Below are 17,273 nucleotides of genomic sequence, written 5' to 3' on the forward strand. Positions count from 1 at the left end.
TCGGTTTTGCTTCTTCTTCTTCACATGTTTTGGTTGGTTCAGCTTTCTTTACAAGGAGTTTCTGTTTAGTTTTGAGTTTCCTAATTTAGGAGTTTCCTTTTTGAAATCAGTTTGTAAGGCTATTTAAACAGATCAATTGATTGTAATAGCTAGAGTTTTATTAATGAAATGAAGTTATTTGCTTTTCGCAATGAGAAACTGTGAGAAACAGGGAGGTGAGCTACCCTTGGCTGAGAAAGCCTTCCCCTACCCCGATTCTTCACCAATCAATACTCTCTTCTCTCTTTCTGATTCTTCCTTTATTTTCAGTTATGCTGTTAATCAGTTGTGGGGTTGTTTCCAGTTATTAAGAGTTTGTTGAGGTGGTTACAAGACACAAACCACACAAAGGTGCTGCTGCTGTGTTGAGAACAGAATATAGCCTGTGACAGCTTATGAGGTGGTTTTTCTGGGCAGGAATCAAGTATCAAGCAACCAGATCTCCCCAACCCTTGACCAACTTAACTCCAGCTTTTGGGTGTTTGATCAGCACCACAAAGGAGTCACACGACCAAGAGCAGGGCACCAACAGAGGCTGTCACAACTAATTCTTGAAGTAGTTCAGAAGTTTCCTGTTTTGATCTCAAATCAAGAACCATCAATCTCTGGACATCTAAGGGCCAACTTTTAGGCATCCATTGGCCTACCTAGGGGGGACTCCTTCGACCAGATTTTCAGCCCTATCTAGGCTGCCGTCTGCCAACCACAGCTTTCCTCCCTACAGTCAAGAAAACCCTAATTTCTGGGTTAATTTCAGCCGCTGTGTTACTGCACCAACACAACCTGCTGTGGACCATATTTGGAGTTGTTGACCTAGAGCCAAGCAGTACTCGACCAGGTTTGCTGCTCCTTTGGACCCCTATTTTGTGAGTTCTCAATTTCATATCAGTTCAGCCCAGATTTCCGGATTTGTGTTGTTCTGCTTGGATCCTAAAATCTGAAACTTTAACTCTGAGTTGGCATGGAGCTTGTACAATTATTGGGGTTGTTTGCCTAGGTGAACAACCTGACGTCATGGAATTACACTGCCAATTAATCCAAAGCCAGGATATGGTTGAATAACAAGAGTTAAAATGCTGCAATTGAACAAGTACAGCAAGACCATAAAACAGGATATGCATAAGTTGCAGAGTTGGTCTTCCGAATGGAGGGGATTCCCAGAATCTAGTCTTTGGGGGCTTTGAATTGCAAATGAAGGGGCAACCTATGCCCTGAGAACCAGACAAAACTGAGCTGTGATGATGTGTAGGTATTCAAGTTTATTCAGACCAACAGTAACACATGTTGCTGGAAAACAAAAGAAACAGTAGCAAAATAACTGAACGAATATATGGATTGTATAAAAGAGACTTACGAGAGGTAAAACCTGGGAAATAAGGCAATGTTTGGTTGCCAAGAAAAGTAAAGAAAAAAGATAATAAGACAAATCATGACGATGCAATGATTGATGTGTGCGTCTCTCTCTCTCTCCTCAAATTCAAATTAAACACTGTAGTAGATCCTAAGGAAATCCCACTTCGTCATGAATTTATTTTGAATCGGGATCTATTGGCTCAAATTTATCCCAGTTTAGTTGAGGGAGCAACCCCGTTTATACCTAAAATTGGTCAAAATATGCGGAATTTCTTACTTTTGTGGAGGTCCATACAATCATCAAATCAATTCGACTATGATTTGAGTTGTTTCTTTATTCTTCTTTCAGAAAAAAAAAAAAAAAAACAAAACAAAACAAAACAGAAAACAAAAACAAAAAACAAAACAAAAACCATTCCTATTCATAACTCAAGTTGGATAATTCTCAAAGAGCTGAAAGGAAAACCCTTAGGCACGCAAAAGTCTTTTCATAAGCTTTTTGGAGGATAAATATACAGAATTACACCAATCAACAAGAATTTCGCTCTTTTTACCAACTTGATGTTGAAAAATCCATGATCTAGAAATTCATTTCGGTAGAAGTAATTCTTTCTTACAAAGAACCCATATCTGTAGCATGAGTAGGTTGATAACCCACAGCAGAAGGCATTCTGCCTTATAAAGCAGATACTTCGGATCCTGGTTGGACGAAACAGAAGATATTGTCGATAAATAGAGGGCCCTTCGCTATTGTTCTTGAGAAATGACCCGATCTAGCACATTCCTCGAAAGAAGTTTTTATGGGATCCCTATCCACCACAATTTTAACTTCTGGTCAAGGTGGCAGTAGGGGAACCCGCTGCTAGAACAAATCCTGGGTTTTCTCATTTGGGACAAAAACGAGGCCACTATTCTTTTACTATAGTTTTTGAATCACAGTTGCTAATAGGCAAATGAGCATTCTGGGAAGTGTAATGCTGTACTTTCCGTTCCTTGTTTCTTTCCTTTTCACCTATATCTTTATTATATAAAAAAGAGAACTCGATTGAATCTCTATTTATACAATTTTTGTTGATCATGGGCAGTTAGACAGACAACTGGAATCGAGACTCTGCTATTTCTTGTGGGCAGGAAAACAGAACCATTCATCTTCCTATGAGCAAGTGCTGAAACTGATCTTTCATTCTATGGCAGCTACCTAATATCTCATCCTTCAGAACCAAATTACATCCCTGGTGAAATAGGATGAATTGATACGGTATTTTGTAAATACGTAATTATCTTGAATATATCAACCATTTCTTTATTTTTCGATCACCTGGAATAGCCCTCCACATCTGCAATCTTTCGTTTTTTATATCTGGCTTGCCTAGTGTCCTACTAGAACCGGCTTGACTTTTTTTTCTACGACTTTCGCCATGGTTCCCCGTCTGGGTGGTAACTATGGTTGGCGTATGTCACCCCCAAAGCGAAGATCGCCTAGGCAAAAGGAGATTCGAGCCATAGAATTTCTCAATTCTAACACTAAGGTCCTTCTAGATCGAATAAGTACACTAGATCTGATAAAATGATTTTGGTGTATCGAGAATAATACCAATCCAATCCATTTCATGAATAAAATGTGACCAATACAAGTTAAAACTTAAAAGAACTATGGGAAGGAAAGAAAAGATCTACATTAAAAAATTCTTCAATATCAGAAGCAATTCTATTCTATTCACTCTTTTTTATCATTCCCATCTGGATATCTCCTACTTATAAATCTAAAAAAATCTTTATTTGTTAAATTATATAAAAAAATAATCAAATATTTATTTACCTTATCCTCCTTGTAGAAATATAATAGATTTGGGTTAAGAATGAGGACGAGATCAGAAAAGAAGAAATTCCATGGGAAAACCCATGGCAATTGCCGACCATATCCATATGCAATCTGGTTTTCCGTTAAAATCTGAATGCTCGGGAGGAGTTCTATTCAATCCCTTTCCTTCTTCTTGTTGTTGGATATCTCATTCGGATACATATTCTCTTTGTTTCCCGAGCCTCTAGTGAGTTACAAACAGAGTTCAAAAAGATCAAATCTTTGATGATGTATCGTGGTTGGGAAGGTCATAGTGGCAAAAACCATTGGAATTTTTATTTATACATCGGAATTCGGAAGAATCCATTTTGTTACTAATAGACCGGAAGAAGAGAAAAGAAATAAATTTCAATCAATTAGTTTTCAGAGTTATTGTAGAGTGGAACCGTGCAATACCAGACACGAGATAGATCTTCCAAAGAACAAGGCTTTTTTCGAATAAGCCAATTCATTTGGGACCCTGCAGATTCATTCTTTTTTATTCAAAGATCAGCCCTTTCTCTCTGTGTTTTCACGTCGAGAATTCTTTACAGATGAAGAGATGACAAAGGGGCTTCTTACTTCCCAAACAAATCCTCCTACATCTATATATAAACGCTGGTTCATCAAGAATACGCAAGAAAAGCACTTCGAATTGTTGATTCATCGCCAGAGATGGCTTAGAACCAATAGTTCATTATCCTAATGGATCTTCCCGATCCAATATTCCATCTGAGAGTTATCAGTATTTATCAAATCTGTTCCTATCTAACGGAATGCCATTGGATCAAATGACAAAGACATTTATATTCTTCTATATTCTATATAGATATAAGAAATTCGAACTCTATATTTTTTATAGAATTGATAAGTATAAAAATATTTTCTAGATGAGCTAGATAGATAGAAAAAGATCGATTGAATAGATGAAATAACTGGATCTATAAAAAAAGGCCTCATGATTGCATGCAATGGTTGATGTGTCTCTCAAATTCAAATTTTCTTGAATTTTTTTCTTTTCTTTTCTTCGCAACCAAACATAGCCTAAGTTCAGGAGAAGAGAAACGATGCGGGAAAGGGATTAGGCAATGCAGCCAATCTTGGCTCCAAGTTACGGTAAGCCGCTCCAACTAAATTTCAATTCATTCAAATCTCGAAAACTATCCAATTGATGGATGATTACAACTTCTTACAAGACCCCAAAAACATATATATATATATATATATAGCAACTAACAAGAAATAGAAACTCAATCATAGCTCGTACTATACAACAACAACAACCATAACCTTATCCGAACCATGGTTCAAAAACTCGCCGAAATCTCGGTTATTTCAGAATTTTTTTTTTTTTTTTTACTGAAACGAAATGGTATACGAAACACAAAAGTGCATAATTTAGGTCATATTGCAGTCATTTTGTTTCAACATTTTGGAAAAAAAAATGCATAATATCGTCGACATTTCAGCCATCTCGGTCATTTCGTTTCGCTCATTTCACTGATTTCGGCCACTTCAGCCATTAGCTCCCAAAATGACCAAGTGAATCACAAGGAAAAAAGTACATTGTTTCAACGAAATTTTGGTGATTTCAAAACCACCGAAACAAAACAAGTTCTTGAACCTTGATCCCAATAAATGGGGTCGGCTACATGGATCCAATGGAAGTATAAATAGTAAGAGAAGAAAAGGCAGTAAAAGGTAATAAAAGAAAAATGAAGAAGTAAAAGAAGTAAAAAGAGAGGTACAACACAAAAATTAGAGCAATATCTCGCGAACATACCTCTAAAGGGGGTCAGCTGCACAAGTCTTTGTCCTCTGAATAGCTCTATCTACAGTCATACTTGGGTTGAGCTCTAGCTTTTGCATATCTACCACTCCTACTACTATCTACTTCATAAAAATTAAATAAAATTAAATAAGATAAAATAAAAACAATTACAGAATATCCCTAAATAAGCAAAACCCTATCATGCAACTACATCAGGTGGTTTTGGCACATATAACTAAGGCCATTGAATGCATTGGCAATAAGGTACGGTGCTGATTAGTCAAAAGTGAAAGGCGCAAGCCAAAAAGGACCAAGGTAGAATAACTGAAATATTTTTTTTTTTTTTTGGATGAATAATAAAATGCATTAAACAGGAGAGAGAATATACAAATGAGGGGGAGGGGGAGGGGGAGGGGGAGGAGCAATCACACGCCTAAACGACCCAACCCGAGGAGGGTAAGCAAAAGCAATCTAAAAGGAGCAAACCAACCCAAAACTAACTCCAAAAAAAAGGGGGAGCAGGAAGATAAGATTGATGGAGAGACCCCAGGCAACAATAATAAGCATGTTCCTTTCGGAGTTTCTAACAGATCTATGCCTAAGAGAAGCAAGCTTGGAGCTAACGTTAAAGTAGATGGCAGTCCAAATCTTATCATAGAAGCGAGAGTTGGATGTCCATGCATGCAGATTACGTTCTATCCAAAGGTGGTTGATGGTGGCACAAAAAGCAAGCTTCCCCGCGCTGTCACAATTGGTGGAACCAACAAAGGTCATTTCAAACCAAATCCACTCTCTACAGAAGGAAAGAACATCTTTTGTGGAAGGCCAACAATGGCCGAGAACCTTCTTCCCGATGGAAGAGGAAAAGGGATAAGAGAAAAAGAGATGGTTGATGTCTTTGGTGCCATTCCAGAAAAGATAACATAAGTGGGAACCCGGATGTGGTGATGGATAAGAAATGACTAGGTTGGGAGACAGTTGGAGATGGCACGCCAAGCGGAGAAGCTGTGGTGAGAAATATAGCCTTTGAGCCAGATTAGGTTGCACCAAGGCACAAGAGGGGCAACAGATATGATGTGGTTCCAAAGGTGAGGAAAAGGAGAAGACCCCAAAAGACGAAGGGGTCCAGGAGATCTTATCTCCTCTACCTTAATGGCCAGGAGGAAGAGGGGGGAGGGCAAACCATAAATCAGTGAGAAGGGGTGGGAGGTGAAGGGAGGGGACTAGGACCCATCCAAGATGATGGAGGCGACAGTGGCGGATCTGGTGAGGCCTGATAAGTACGAGGGCAATAGAAAGGAGCACACCCGAAGGGTGCCAGTGGTCCAGCCAGAGAAAAGTGGAGGAACTATTCTCGATGGTGGAGTGAATAGCGTCAAGGGCTATAACTCTGAGACTAAGGATTTTCCTCCAACTCAAGAAGCATTAGAAGGAAGGGGCCTATCCAAATGGAGTCATTTTAAAAAGAGAGTAAATCCAAGAGACCCAGATAATATTATGTTTGGATGCTATCTTCCAAATGAGCTTAAGGACCCACCGAGATGTTGTCCTTAACCCTTCTAAGACCTAAACCACCCTTAGCTTTGGGGAGACGGACCACAGCCCAACTAAAAGGGTGGAGGAATTTAAAAGGCTCACCTCCTTTCCAAAGGAAGAAGCAAAGGATGGACTCAATCTCTTCGATTGTAGAGGATGGGAGAGAAAATAGCCAACCAGTAAAGGTACATCAATTGAAGAACTGATCTAACAAGAACAAGACAACCTACATAAGACAAGAGTTTGCCTTTCAAGAGCTTAAGACTTTTCTTCATAAAGTCAAGCATGGAGTGCAGTGATGGGCAGTAAGCCTAGCAAAGATGAGAGGCAGCCCCAAGTACTTGGCAAGCAAGGATCCAAGGGAAAACCCTCTAAGCTCCAAGAGATTCTTTTTGACAGATTCAGAGACTCTAACAAGGAAGAGGCTGGATTTGAGAAGGTTGATGCGAAGGCCAGAAAGGGTCCCAAAAAGATTGAGGGAGGAGATGATGGAGGAAATGAAGAGAGTGTCAGCCTTAGAGAAAATCATTAGAACATCATCAGCAAGGTGGGTAAGGACGATGGACTTGCATTTGGGGATGGGGGAGATGAGATGGAGGTCAGTAAAGGATTGAATGGATTTAGAGAGGACCTCAAGGGATAGGACAAATAGAAAGGGGGAGAGGGCACAACTTTGTGTGATACCAACAGAGGAGGAGAAAAATCTCGCAGGTCTACCGTTGACAAGGACAACAAATTGAGGGGTGGAGATACAAGCATGAATCCAATGGACAAAGGTGGTGGGGGGGGGGGAAGACATCTGAAGTAAGAAGTTGGATATGAAATCCCATCTAATGGAGTCAAAAACCTTATGGATGCCAATCTTGAGGAGAGCGACAACAGAGTGAGATTTATGATCAAATCCTCGAACAATCTTATGGCAAAGGAGGATGTTTTTAGCAATGTTTCTACCTGTAATGGAAGCAGATTGATTGGGGCTGACCAGAGAGTCCACAACAAATTGGATTTGATTGGCAAGAATTTTGGCAATACACTTATAGAGGATATTGCAGAGGGAGATGGGTCTGAAATCAGCCATGACAGAAGCTCCATCAAGCTTGGGAATGAGATAGAGGAAGGTGTGATTAACACCTTTGATCTGGGAGGGGTTGAAAAAGAAGCTTCTAATGGCAATAACAAGGTCAAGTCTAATGATATCCCAACAAGAGGAGTAGAAGCCCATACTGAAGCCATCAAAACCAAAAGCCTTATTGGCTTTGGGAGAGGATGATTGAAAGAATTTCCTCCTTAAAGGGGTGGATTGGAAGGAAGGGATGGATTTGTTGAGGAGTCCAGAGGGGGAAGGGGTCAACGAGGGGAGGGGAGTGGGATAGAAGAGGTCAGACAAGTACGAAGCAACTTCAGTTTTAATCTCCTCGGGATTGAGAATGGTGGAGCCATCACTGAACGTGAGCAAAGGGATGGAGTGGGCATTGGGGCTTTGAGAGATCTATAGAAGAAAGCTGTATTGGAATCTCTAAGCTCAAGCCTCTTAATTCCAGATTTTTGGCGAAGGAAACTATCCTCTTGGGTAAGAAGAATGGAGAGCTCCTTGGCAACCAGCTTCTCTTCCTTAATAAGAGCAACATTAGGGAGGTCAGATTGGAGATTAGTCTAAATGGCATGGAGCTAATCCCTGCACGAGGAAAATCTGCCCCGGAAATGTCGCTAAAGGAAGAGGAGTTCCAATTCTTGAACTTTGACATTTCTAAGCTTCCTAGCAAAGGCAACAAGGGGGGGGAGGAGAAAGCCTTGACAGACAAGTTTTAAGCCTCTCTGACAATGGGAAGGCAGTCATCATGGAGGGTCACATATCGAAGAATTTGAAAGGCTTCGGGCCGAAAGAGATGAGGTGGTACACATGGAGGGAGATGGGGAGCGATCGGAAATACCAGGAAGGTCGTAAGTAGCATTGGAGGAAGGGAAGGCAGTCATACAAGATTCATTGGCCAGGACCCTGTCAAGCTTACAAGCAACACGAGGCAGAGTTAGAGCTGCAATTATGCCAAGTGAGCTTGACACCTGACCAACGTAGGTCATTCATACTGATGTCATCAATGCAGGCATTGAAGGAATCCGTAGCAGAAGAGTCCAAGAGGTCTCCACATTTTTCAAAGCTGGATCTGACCACATTGAAGTCCCCAACGATAGCCTAGGGGAGGGAACCAGTAAGGGGGGCGAAGGATCGAAGATCTGACCAAAGCTCATTCCTACCAAGGGTGCGGTTGAGGGCATAAATGACGAAGAGAAAGCAAAACTTGGACCCCGAGATATCAGAAATAGAGAGGTGGATGGATATAGAGGAGATATAGGTGACATTGGGCTTTGTTGGGTTCCAAAGAACCCAGATGCAACCATTAGGATGATGGGAGAGGTTGGAGATGAAGGAACAAGAGAGGGTAATGGAGGCAATAAAGCGCGGAGCATTTGGGCTCAGAGATTCTAGTGTCAAGGAGGCAGAAGAGGTCAGCTTTAAAGGAGCGGATGTGGGATCGGATGGCAGCCTGCTTGGCCGAGGAGTTAAGCCCTCGGACGTTCCAGATGGTCCAGAGGATAATTTAAAAGGAGGGGTATGTGGCACCGAAGGCTTAAGGGAGCCAGTAGAGGGAGAATCTTTCTGCCTCCTGTGGTTCTCCTTGAGAGGAGAAGGCAGGGGAAGCTTGACAGTGGCGGATCACTTGGTTTTGGATCAGGCAGAGCCAATGTTCTTAGGAAGAAAAGACTTAGTGGATCTGGGGATGATGCTAGAACCAGAAAAAGTAGGCACGTGGGTAGCAGCAACAGACACGGGGGCATCAGTAGTAACAGCATCCATAAGGGCAGTAGTATTATCACTATCCAAAGGGGCGGCAGTAGGCAAGGGGGCATCAATATCGGCAGCATCTAAAGGGACAGAGCTCTCAGCAACAGGAGGGGACGTAGCAGTCGAGGTGGCACGGCCAGGCGACAGGTGAGATGGAGCAGCAGCAAGGCAAGATGCAGCGGCAGGGCGGGGCACAAGAGAAGTGGCATGGGCAGACAACAGGCGAGATGGAGAATCATCAGGATGAAGAATAGATGAGTTGAGCGCAGCAGCAGATGATGCAGGAGAACCCGAAGTGGCAGAGTGCGACAGATAATGGGCAGGCGCAGGCAGCAGCAGTGGTGGAGGAGACAGCGACCAAAGAACATGCAGGAGGCATAACAGCAGCAGGCCAGGAGGTAGAACTGAAAAATATTGACTATGGATAACAACAAATATGACTTTAAAAAGAGTTAAATGGACTCGTGCAGCTGCCTGATTAAGTACCGATAAGGCTTAGTTGAGCTGAGTATTGGACACTAAACACAAGTTCCTTCTAGACCATGACAACAAGGAAATAACTAAATAGATACATCCAACAATGAGGATGGAGAAATATTATCTCATTTTGCTTCAGAAAGAGAACAATTTTTTTGGATAAACTGCAGCTAATGAAAGAAAAAAGATTCACGACCCTCCAAATACTTTAAAGCAGTAAAATCCCAAATTCTAAAGTTGAAAAGTTTACATAAATATTTACCATACACCCTTTAGAATAGAACTTAAATGGCACACTGATACGAACATGGTAGAAAGATGAAGGAAAAATGGGGAGTTGGGCGTATTAGGAGGTCGCCTAACCTCGTCCTCAAAGAGAGAAAATATTCCTCTAGAGAGAAAAAAGGAGTTTTGATTTTCTTGTCTCCCTTCTATTACATAATAATTCCTATTATGTAGGATAGGATAACCGGTTACACCTTACAATCCACCCTCCCCACATTTTCCTTATAACCTCTCTCCACTACTCCACCCTATAACCCCTTCCATAACTTCTCCCTTAATTACTAACTTACCGTAATAACTAACAATTCCACCTATAATAGTAATAATTATAATAATAATAATTGGGAAGTTTTAGGTACGTAACACACACTTATGCTTGTGTTGGCTAAATGTTATTAGTTATTGTTCTTATTGAACTTGAGCTGTTTCCTTGAGCATAAACACCTCTAAACTAAAGCACCTGGTGATGTAGATCGAGCCACTAAAAAGAGGGTGCAAAGCTGGTCCAATAACGGCCCACTTTTGGCCAATCAAACCAGTCCTTTAGCACCCTGTTTTTTCTCCCAATCAAGCAGCACATAACTTGGAGATGCTGTCCAGATTTCAAGCCTAGTCAGCATGCTATCTTTGGGGAAGTATTCAGCCGTCACAAGCCTCCATCAACCCAGCCAGCTGTCCCACATTATTTTGGAAAGTGGAAGCTTCAAGGAGTCCAGATTTCACCCATTGAGCCAGATGTAAGGACCTTGTTCCCTCCTTCGATCACAAGGATCTCCTCCAGATTGTCTTCAACAGGAACATCTAGAAGCTTAGCCATCTAAGCAAGATTGAAGATCTCAGCATCCTTCTAGAAGCCCTCAAGCTGTTCATCAAATTGCATAAGTTAGCTTAGGATTAGTTTCCTATTTTAATTGTCTAGTTAGTTTCCTATTTGATGTCTTAGATTAGTGTCCTTTTTGTTGTTATTAGTTGTTAGCTTCTAAATTACTCTTTCTTGTTAGCAAGTTAGAAATCAAATTAGAAGGTTTAATTCCAGCTTTAGTTTCCTAATTTAGAAGACAGTTTGTAAGCTTATATAAGAGGGCTCCATCGATTGTAAGAAAGATAGACCTTTGAATAATGAAATTGAGTATTACTCATGGCTGAGAAGCTTTTATCTGAGAGGTGAGGTGCCTAAAACCCATGAGGGGTGAGATACCTAAATCCCTTGAGGGGTGAGATGCCCATTCCCCAACTCTCCTTCCCCCTTCTCAACCCCTCCATTGAATTCTCTTTATTTTCTTTGTTTCCTACTTTGTTTCAACTTTGATGTTCCAAGGTTGACAATGAGAGGGGGGTGAAGCAGTGTCTCCAAAACTTTTCGCAATACACCCTAACGTGGTTGTCTTTGATCAAACTCTGATTGCATGACGCTGACCAATTTTACCAATCATACACAATACGGATGCATGTCTACTTCGCAACCACTATGTGGCCAGGTCTACCAGACAATGCACAACCACTCTGTAAGTCACGCACTCCAATATATAATGAAAAGTAAAGCATGCACAGTACACCAGATATACGTGGTTAAGCCAACCTACCATTCCATGGAATAATACCCTAATTAGGGTTTCGTATTACACCCAATACTCAACTTTTTCAACTACTACAACGGTCTAGGAACAACAATCCTTGCTTCAATCAGAGATGCAACTTAAACAAGGTCAACAACCCAAACCCTAGACAAGCCCCAACTTACTAGGTTTTACAATTTCAAATCAATAAAAATTTAAATCCCACCATTACATCAACTCTAAGTTTCTCAACATGAATGACAACCTAGAATAAAAAATAAGGATTTAGAATTGCCAATTACCTCTCCTTGAGTAATACCGTGATCAACTTGCTATTTAAAACCTCTGACACAGTGTGCACACACTTAATGTTCAACACAGCTCTACAGATTGATCATTCATAGATTTTTTTCGTGCATAGCCCCTTTTGGAAACATTGCTCAAATTTACTTTGCACATGGACCTTCCTCTCATTCTTTAGCGCACAAAGCACTTTGCGGAAGTCAATTCGGATTTTAAAACGAGGGAGATATGGACATTCTGGCAATTTTGGGCCTTTTTCGTGACAAACAAATCTGTCGTAGACAGTGACGTGCCCTTTTGGAGCTTCACGAACCTAGTTGGCTAGCTTCTGAGCCGTCCGATTGCCCTTCAAAATGGGCGGGTGAGATTCAAACCGTTGACTCGTTGTAGATCCGTCATATATCTATGTGAGCTACATGAACATATAGATTGGAATCTTTTATATGACAAATGATGCACAGTCACACACAGTAGCGGCTCGATTGTGTGTAACGCTACTGGACGGGAGCTTAATACACTAAGCCACTAACAATGCATGCAATGGAATCCACTGCATCCGAGATTATATGCCTTCTTGCACGCCCATTTAAGCCTGCACTTTGGAATATGATGACGTGGTTGCATCTCAGCCAATCATTTAATACTCCGTGTATGCTAGTGTAGAAAATTAAGTACACCTGACCTCTCAAATTTCCCAAAAGAGTATCTAAGGCATAACTTCTTCGTTTTATCCCCAAATCGACCCAAACAAATTGCAAAATGACCTCTGTAACCTTAAGAACGTGAATGCAATTGTTTCTGCAAGAAAAAATGGGCAGAGAGCATCCAAAATTCCACCAACTTTTTTAACCTCTCTCAATTTGATTCTTTTCTATGCAATCGTACGAGAATCGTTGTAACTTCTCTGTCCGAGCTCGAAATGACACGATTCAACTTGCGTTGGAACCATGACTTGACAAGCTTCATTTTTCATGTAGAAATCACATCCTAGTCCATCTATTAAGGCTTCCAAAAAAATATATCTTTTAAGTTGATTCCACTGCATGATCCTATGAAACCGCAACTTTTGATGTACAAGTCCTTCACCTGCTACTTCGAGCCTTTGCGAAACACTATGTAAGCACCTAATACACTGTCAAAATGCATTCCACATGTTCGTGTGCCTCTGTAACCCTGCCAAATGACCATATTGCCCCTTGATACTGCTTAGTTTACCGTTTGACCATTCTAGCTCTTCCAACTCACCAGTAGCCACTACGACAACTCCAGTATTATCAAATACATTGCCAACAATGACAACACAACCCTAGAATACTCCAGTTGCCCAACAAACTTGTGTGAGAGTAATCTAGGAGTGTCGAAGACCTATTTGAAGATCCAAACATCATCCTACAGTTCAGATTACAGAACGGCCAAGGAGAACCAAAATCCATTCACCTTTGTCAAGGTTTTCCAGCCCTGATCAATTTCCCTTGGTGCTCTCAACCTACTGCCCAGATTCCTAAAACCCTTTTGGGGTTTTGTTGAAGCTATCAAGGACCACCTTCGATCCAAATTTGGTGCCCAACAGAGACCTCCATCACCTGTTCTTGAAGATCTACCAAAGTTTCTATTTTGGGAGCTATTCTCAGATCCTCCCAAACCTGAGATCAGATAGTCAAGCCCTTTGGGGGTTTGATCAGTCCACAAGAGGAGCATCCAGTCAGAATTTGAGCTCCATCAGAGTTTTCTACAGCCAGCCGGAGGCTTCCTCCTATCTCAGCCAGATTTTTGTGAGTTCCTTTGATCCTCCGATATGTAAATCAGATCTGATCTTTGAGTTGGAGTTATAAACAATTAAGGTTGTTCACGTTGGTGGACCAACCTTACATCACCTGGATATGATAACATTGAGACTATGAAATGTATAATTCAATTGATAACAGTATATTGTGCACCATAAGATACCTTAACTGCAATAGAGTAAAATCCATTATTGAGTGAACGCTCAGCGAATGCCAGCCACTCCTCATATGAAACATGAAGCCAGAGGTGAGTTGTGGATTTATGTTGCCGAAGAATTAATGCCTCATATCTTAACATCAAGCAACTCTGGAACAGGGAATGTACAAATAACAACATATCAAAATGGATACATCTCTTTACAAACCTTTTCTTGGTAAAATATTTTTTGCTCTAAGTTCATGGAATATAAAATGCCAGAAATTTTGAATTTCCAATAGAAATTAAATGCATAAAGTGAGATTAACATAAATGAACATAGCGTTGCATCCACCACCACTCTCAGTGATGAGCCCTTTCATCCACCTCCATTATCAAAGATCTGCCTTTTATACTTAATATACTCATATACCAATAGTAGGAACAAAGTAACTACTATTATGAACCAAGAAATATACTTAGTACTAAGATGAATTTAGAGAAATTTAATGTGTTAAGTACGTGAGGAATCACTTTCATAAACAATAGTCACAAGGTGTGTGCAACTAAAGCCAGCAACCTGGAATTCCTTTCAAATAAACGTAAAAAATACATAATTAAGGGGAGTATCCCTATGCATCAGAAACAGAAAAAGTAAACCAACCATCACGCATAAGCTGAAAGTTGTACAAATGCATCAAACATAAGTGCTAGGGGGTAGACCTAAATTGGCTCTAGGAGAAGTGATGACGAAAGAAATGCATAACTTAGGCCCTGTTACAAGTATGGCTTTGAATAGAGCTGATTGGAGAAAGAGGATCCACGTAGTCGACCCCATTTAGTTAGGATAAGGCTGAGTTGAGTTGTACTTTGTGGTTAGATGTTTTCTCAAGAACCTTGGTTCTAGACTTCCTCAGATCCATTCATACTTTTGCACTACGAAGTTCAGATGCTATAGACTTCAGCCACTCACCTTTTGCTCTCTGTTACTCATTCAAGTATTCTCTCTCGGGAATAAGTTTTATATTTTTTCGTATTGAAGAAGAACAAGCTAATAACACCAAACAAGAAGAAAGAGAATCATATAAGAGAAAATGATCAACATTGGTCAGCACATTCATTATTAAAAGCAGTCAAGAGCCTAAAGTTATAAGCAGGGGCAGAGCAAGGAGGCCATGGAACCTCCAAAACTATATCCTAAGTTTGGAAGGAAAGAAAATAAAAAATTAGAAAATGAAGAGAGAGAAATACGAATGAACTAATCATTATTGTCATAATTACTTTATTTTATTATGTTTCTCTCTTCTTTTCTTTACTTGTCTTCCAAACAGAGCATTAGAGAGTATCATAGAAATTTAGCCAAAGGGTGGACACCCTTCATATGAGTAAAAGGCATGGCTCCCTCTAGCATGTTGAAATTTGATTTTACCCCATTACATGTTTTTAATTTTTTTGTGCTAGTGCGGCCAGACAAGAGGGCCCCCTAGGCCACACTTATTACCACACCTACTACACTACTACTTCTTTTTTAAGAGAGAGGGGGATGTAGGTGTGTTGAACTAGCGACCTTCTCTAGACTTACGCTAGACCCAACTATCTAACAGCCTACCACTAAGCTAGATGCTCATCCCCACGCCATTACTTATTAATTGCACTGGAAGTAGGCCCTCATTTAAAAGTGAAAATCATTTGTTTAATATGTTTAAAGACAAGGGTGAATGTTAGAGCTAGATCGTAGTGGCCTGCCATCTCTCGGCTGGCTCGCATGTTTAGACCTCAAGTCTTGCTCAGTTCAAGTCCTTTGGGAATCTGACAGGCACGCCATCAGACTTCCTTTACAACCCTAACATCTGAAATTGGTGGCTTAAATGGCATTTAAATTTTGGCAGGTCGCACTGGGCTGCTGTCAATCCACTCAATCTAAGCTGCCCATTTTGGTTGTCCTCAGCTCAATTTGTAGATTTTATGATGGGTCCCACCTTAAAGAGCTTAAAAAAACTATTTGGTGGCTCTCAAAAACTAATACATGTATGGTTTCTTAAATGAGCACCTAAAGAGGGATATCTAAGTGGATTCCCTTGCAGGGATATATTTGCCACATGGTAACTTTATTGTTGCTCAAAATGTGTGGACACATTGTCCTCATCAACCTTGATTCTTATACTAAGTTCCAATCCATAAGCGTTATGCATATATGGCACAATCCGCATATCAATTTTTGAATAAGATTTGCACAACTAATTATACAATGGGGAAAGGGTATTCCTGGCTCTGGCCCTGGTTATAAGCATTAAAAATCCATGTACCCGATTAAGTTGATATAAGCTAGTTGATTCTGACAGTACCAATTCAAAAATATGATTTTTGCCACAAATGATTTAATAAATAAATGTAAATAAACAAATGAAATAGTTTGACAGTAATGAATTTTATAAACGAATCTGGTTGACTCAAATATACAGTTAGCTAATAGAAATTAACTAAAAATACGATTTATGATCAATAAAATGGGGAAATAAGAGGGGAAAAAGGGATAACAAGATAAGTTCGCAAAGAACACTTGCCTCCACATGGCCTACAAGGGCAAAGGTCCGAACGAAGAATTCAAGGACGGAAAGCTTCTGCTCGACGGTTTTCTCGGCGATCTCTTGAAGAATATAAGCGAGTTCAGATCTCACAAACTCAGACAAGCAGGATCGGATTTCGAGCAAGGACTTTACGTCTTTCGATGTCAAAACAGATTCCAGAATTTGGAGAGTTCCCTCGTTTAATCTGCGAATGAGTCCAGAGAAATTTGAAATTAAAAAATAAAAGAAGAATTTGAGAGGAAATGAAAGGAGATTTGGGGGAAGAAAGGAGACCTTCTGTTTTCAACTTGGGAACGGAAGAGCGATGTTCTTTCCGCGACCGTTCCAGACACCTGACACATTTGAGAGGGAAATGGTGACAGTTGAGATTTACGACTACAAGGTTTGACATAAATTTCGGCTAATTAGGCAAGGCCACATAATGAAGTACGTTTTCTCTTCTACAAAATTACCAAGCCCGCCTGACACGTGGAGTTTTTTTTTTTTTTTTTTCCTTTTTTAATTTACAACCAGTTGCCAATAGAGCCAATGGCCACCTTCTCCTTAACATATTCATCCACTTACATATGTATACAATCTGATTACCACTAGTCTAAGCTAGTGTTACAAACATCCTAAGGGTCGACTTTAGAAAATAAAGGATAAAATTTTGAATATCAAATGGTACTAATTGTATGTTTCCATTTGAACCGAAAAAAAAAAAAAGAGGGTTCCTAAAAGGCAACATGGACTTGCACCAGCATGAGACCAATGGGAGTAAATG

At 40.4% G+C, this 17,273-nt stretch overlaps 1 protein-coding gene across 5 annotated transcripts in view; it reads right to left on the reverse strand.

The window, feature by feature from the left end:
* LOC122059593 (protein DOUBLE-STRAND BREAK FORMATION) overlaps positions 1 to 16,937 on the reverse strand; it is a 131,802-nt gene extending 114,865 nt beyond the window's left edge. For 2 of the 5 annotated variants that reach the window (XM_042622470.1, XM_042622471.1), the window contains exons 1-4: positions 16,784 to 16,937; positions 16,487 to 16,694; positions 13,950 to 14,093; positions 5,016 to 5,122 (exon numbers count right to left, since the gene is read on the reverse strand). In XM_042622470.1, coding sequence (XP_042478404.1) covers positions 5,018 to 5,122; positions 13,950 to 14,093; positions 16,487 to 16,694; positions 16,784 to 16,851 — 525 coding nt within the window. In that variant the 5' untranslated portion in view covers positions 16,852 to 16,937 and the 3' untranslated portion in view covers positions 5,016 to 5,017. Of the gene's footprint in view, positions 1 to 5,015; positions 5,126 to 12,001; positions 13,877 to 13,949; positions 14,094 to 16,486; positions 16,695 to 16,783 lie in introns of those variants that run through there. The other 3 variants (XM_042622473.1, XM_042622472.1, XM_042622474.1) reach the window with 3 other exon arrangements.
* Between the last annotated feature and the right edge of the window lie 336 nt (positions 16,938 to 17,273).

Source organism: Macadamia integrifolia, chromosome 13, assembly GCF_013358625.1.
Source record: "Macadamia integrifolia cultivar HAES 741 chromosome 13, SCU_Mint_v3, whole genome shotgun sequence".
Classification (NCBI taxonomy): domain Eukaryota; kingdom Viridiplantae; phylum Streptophyta; class Magnoliopsida; order Proteales; family Proteaceae; genus Macadamia; species Macadamia integrifolia.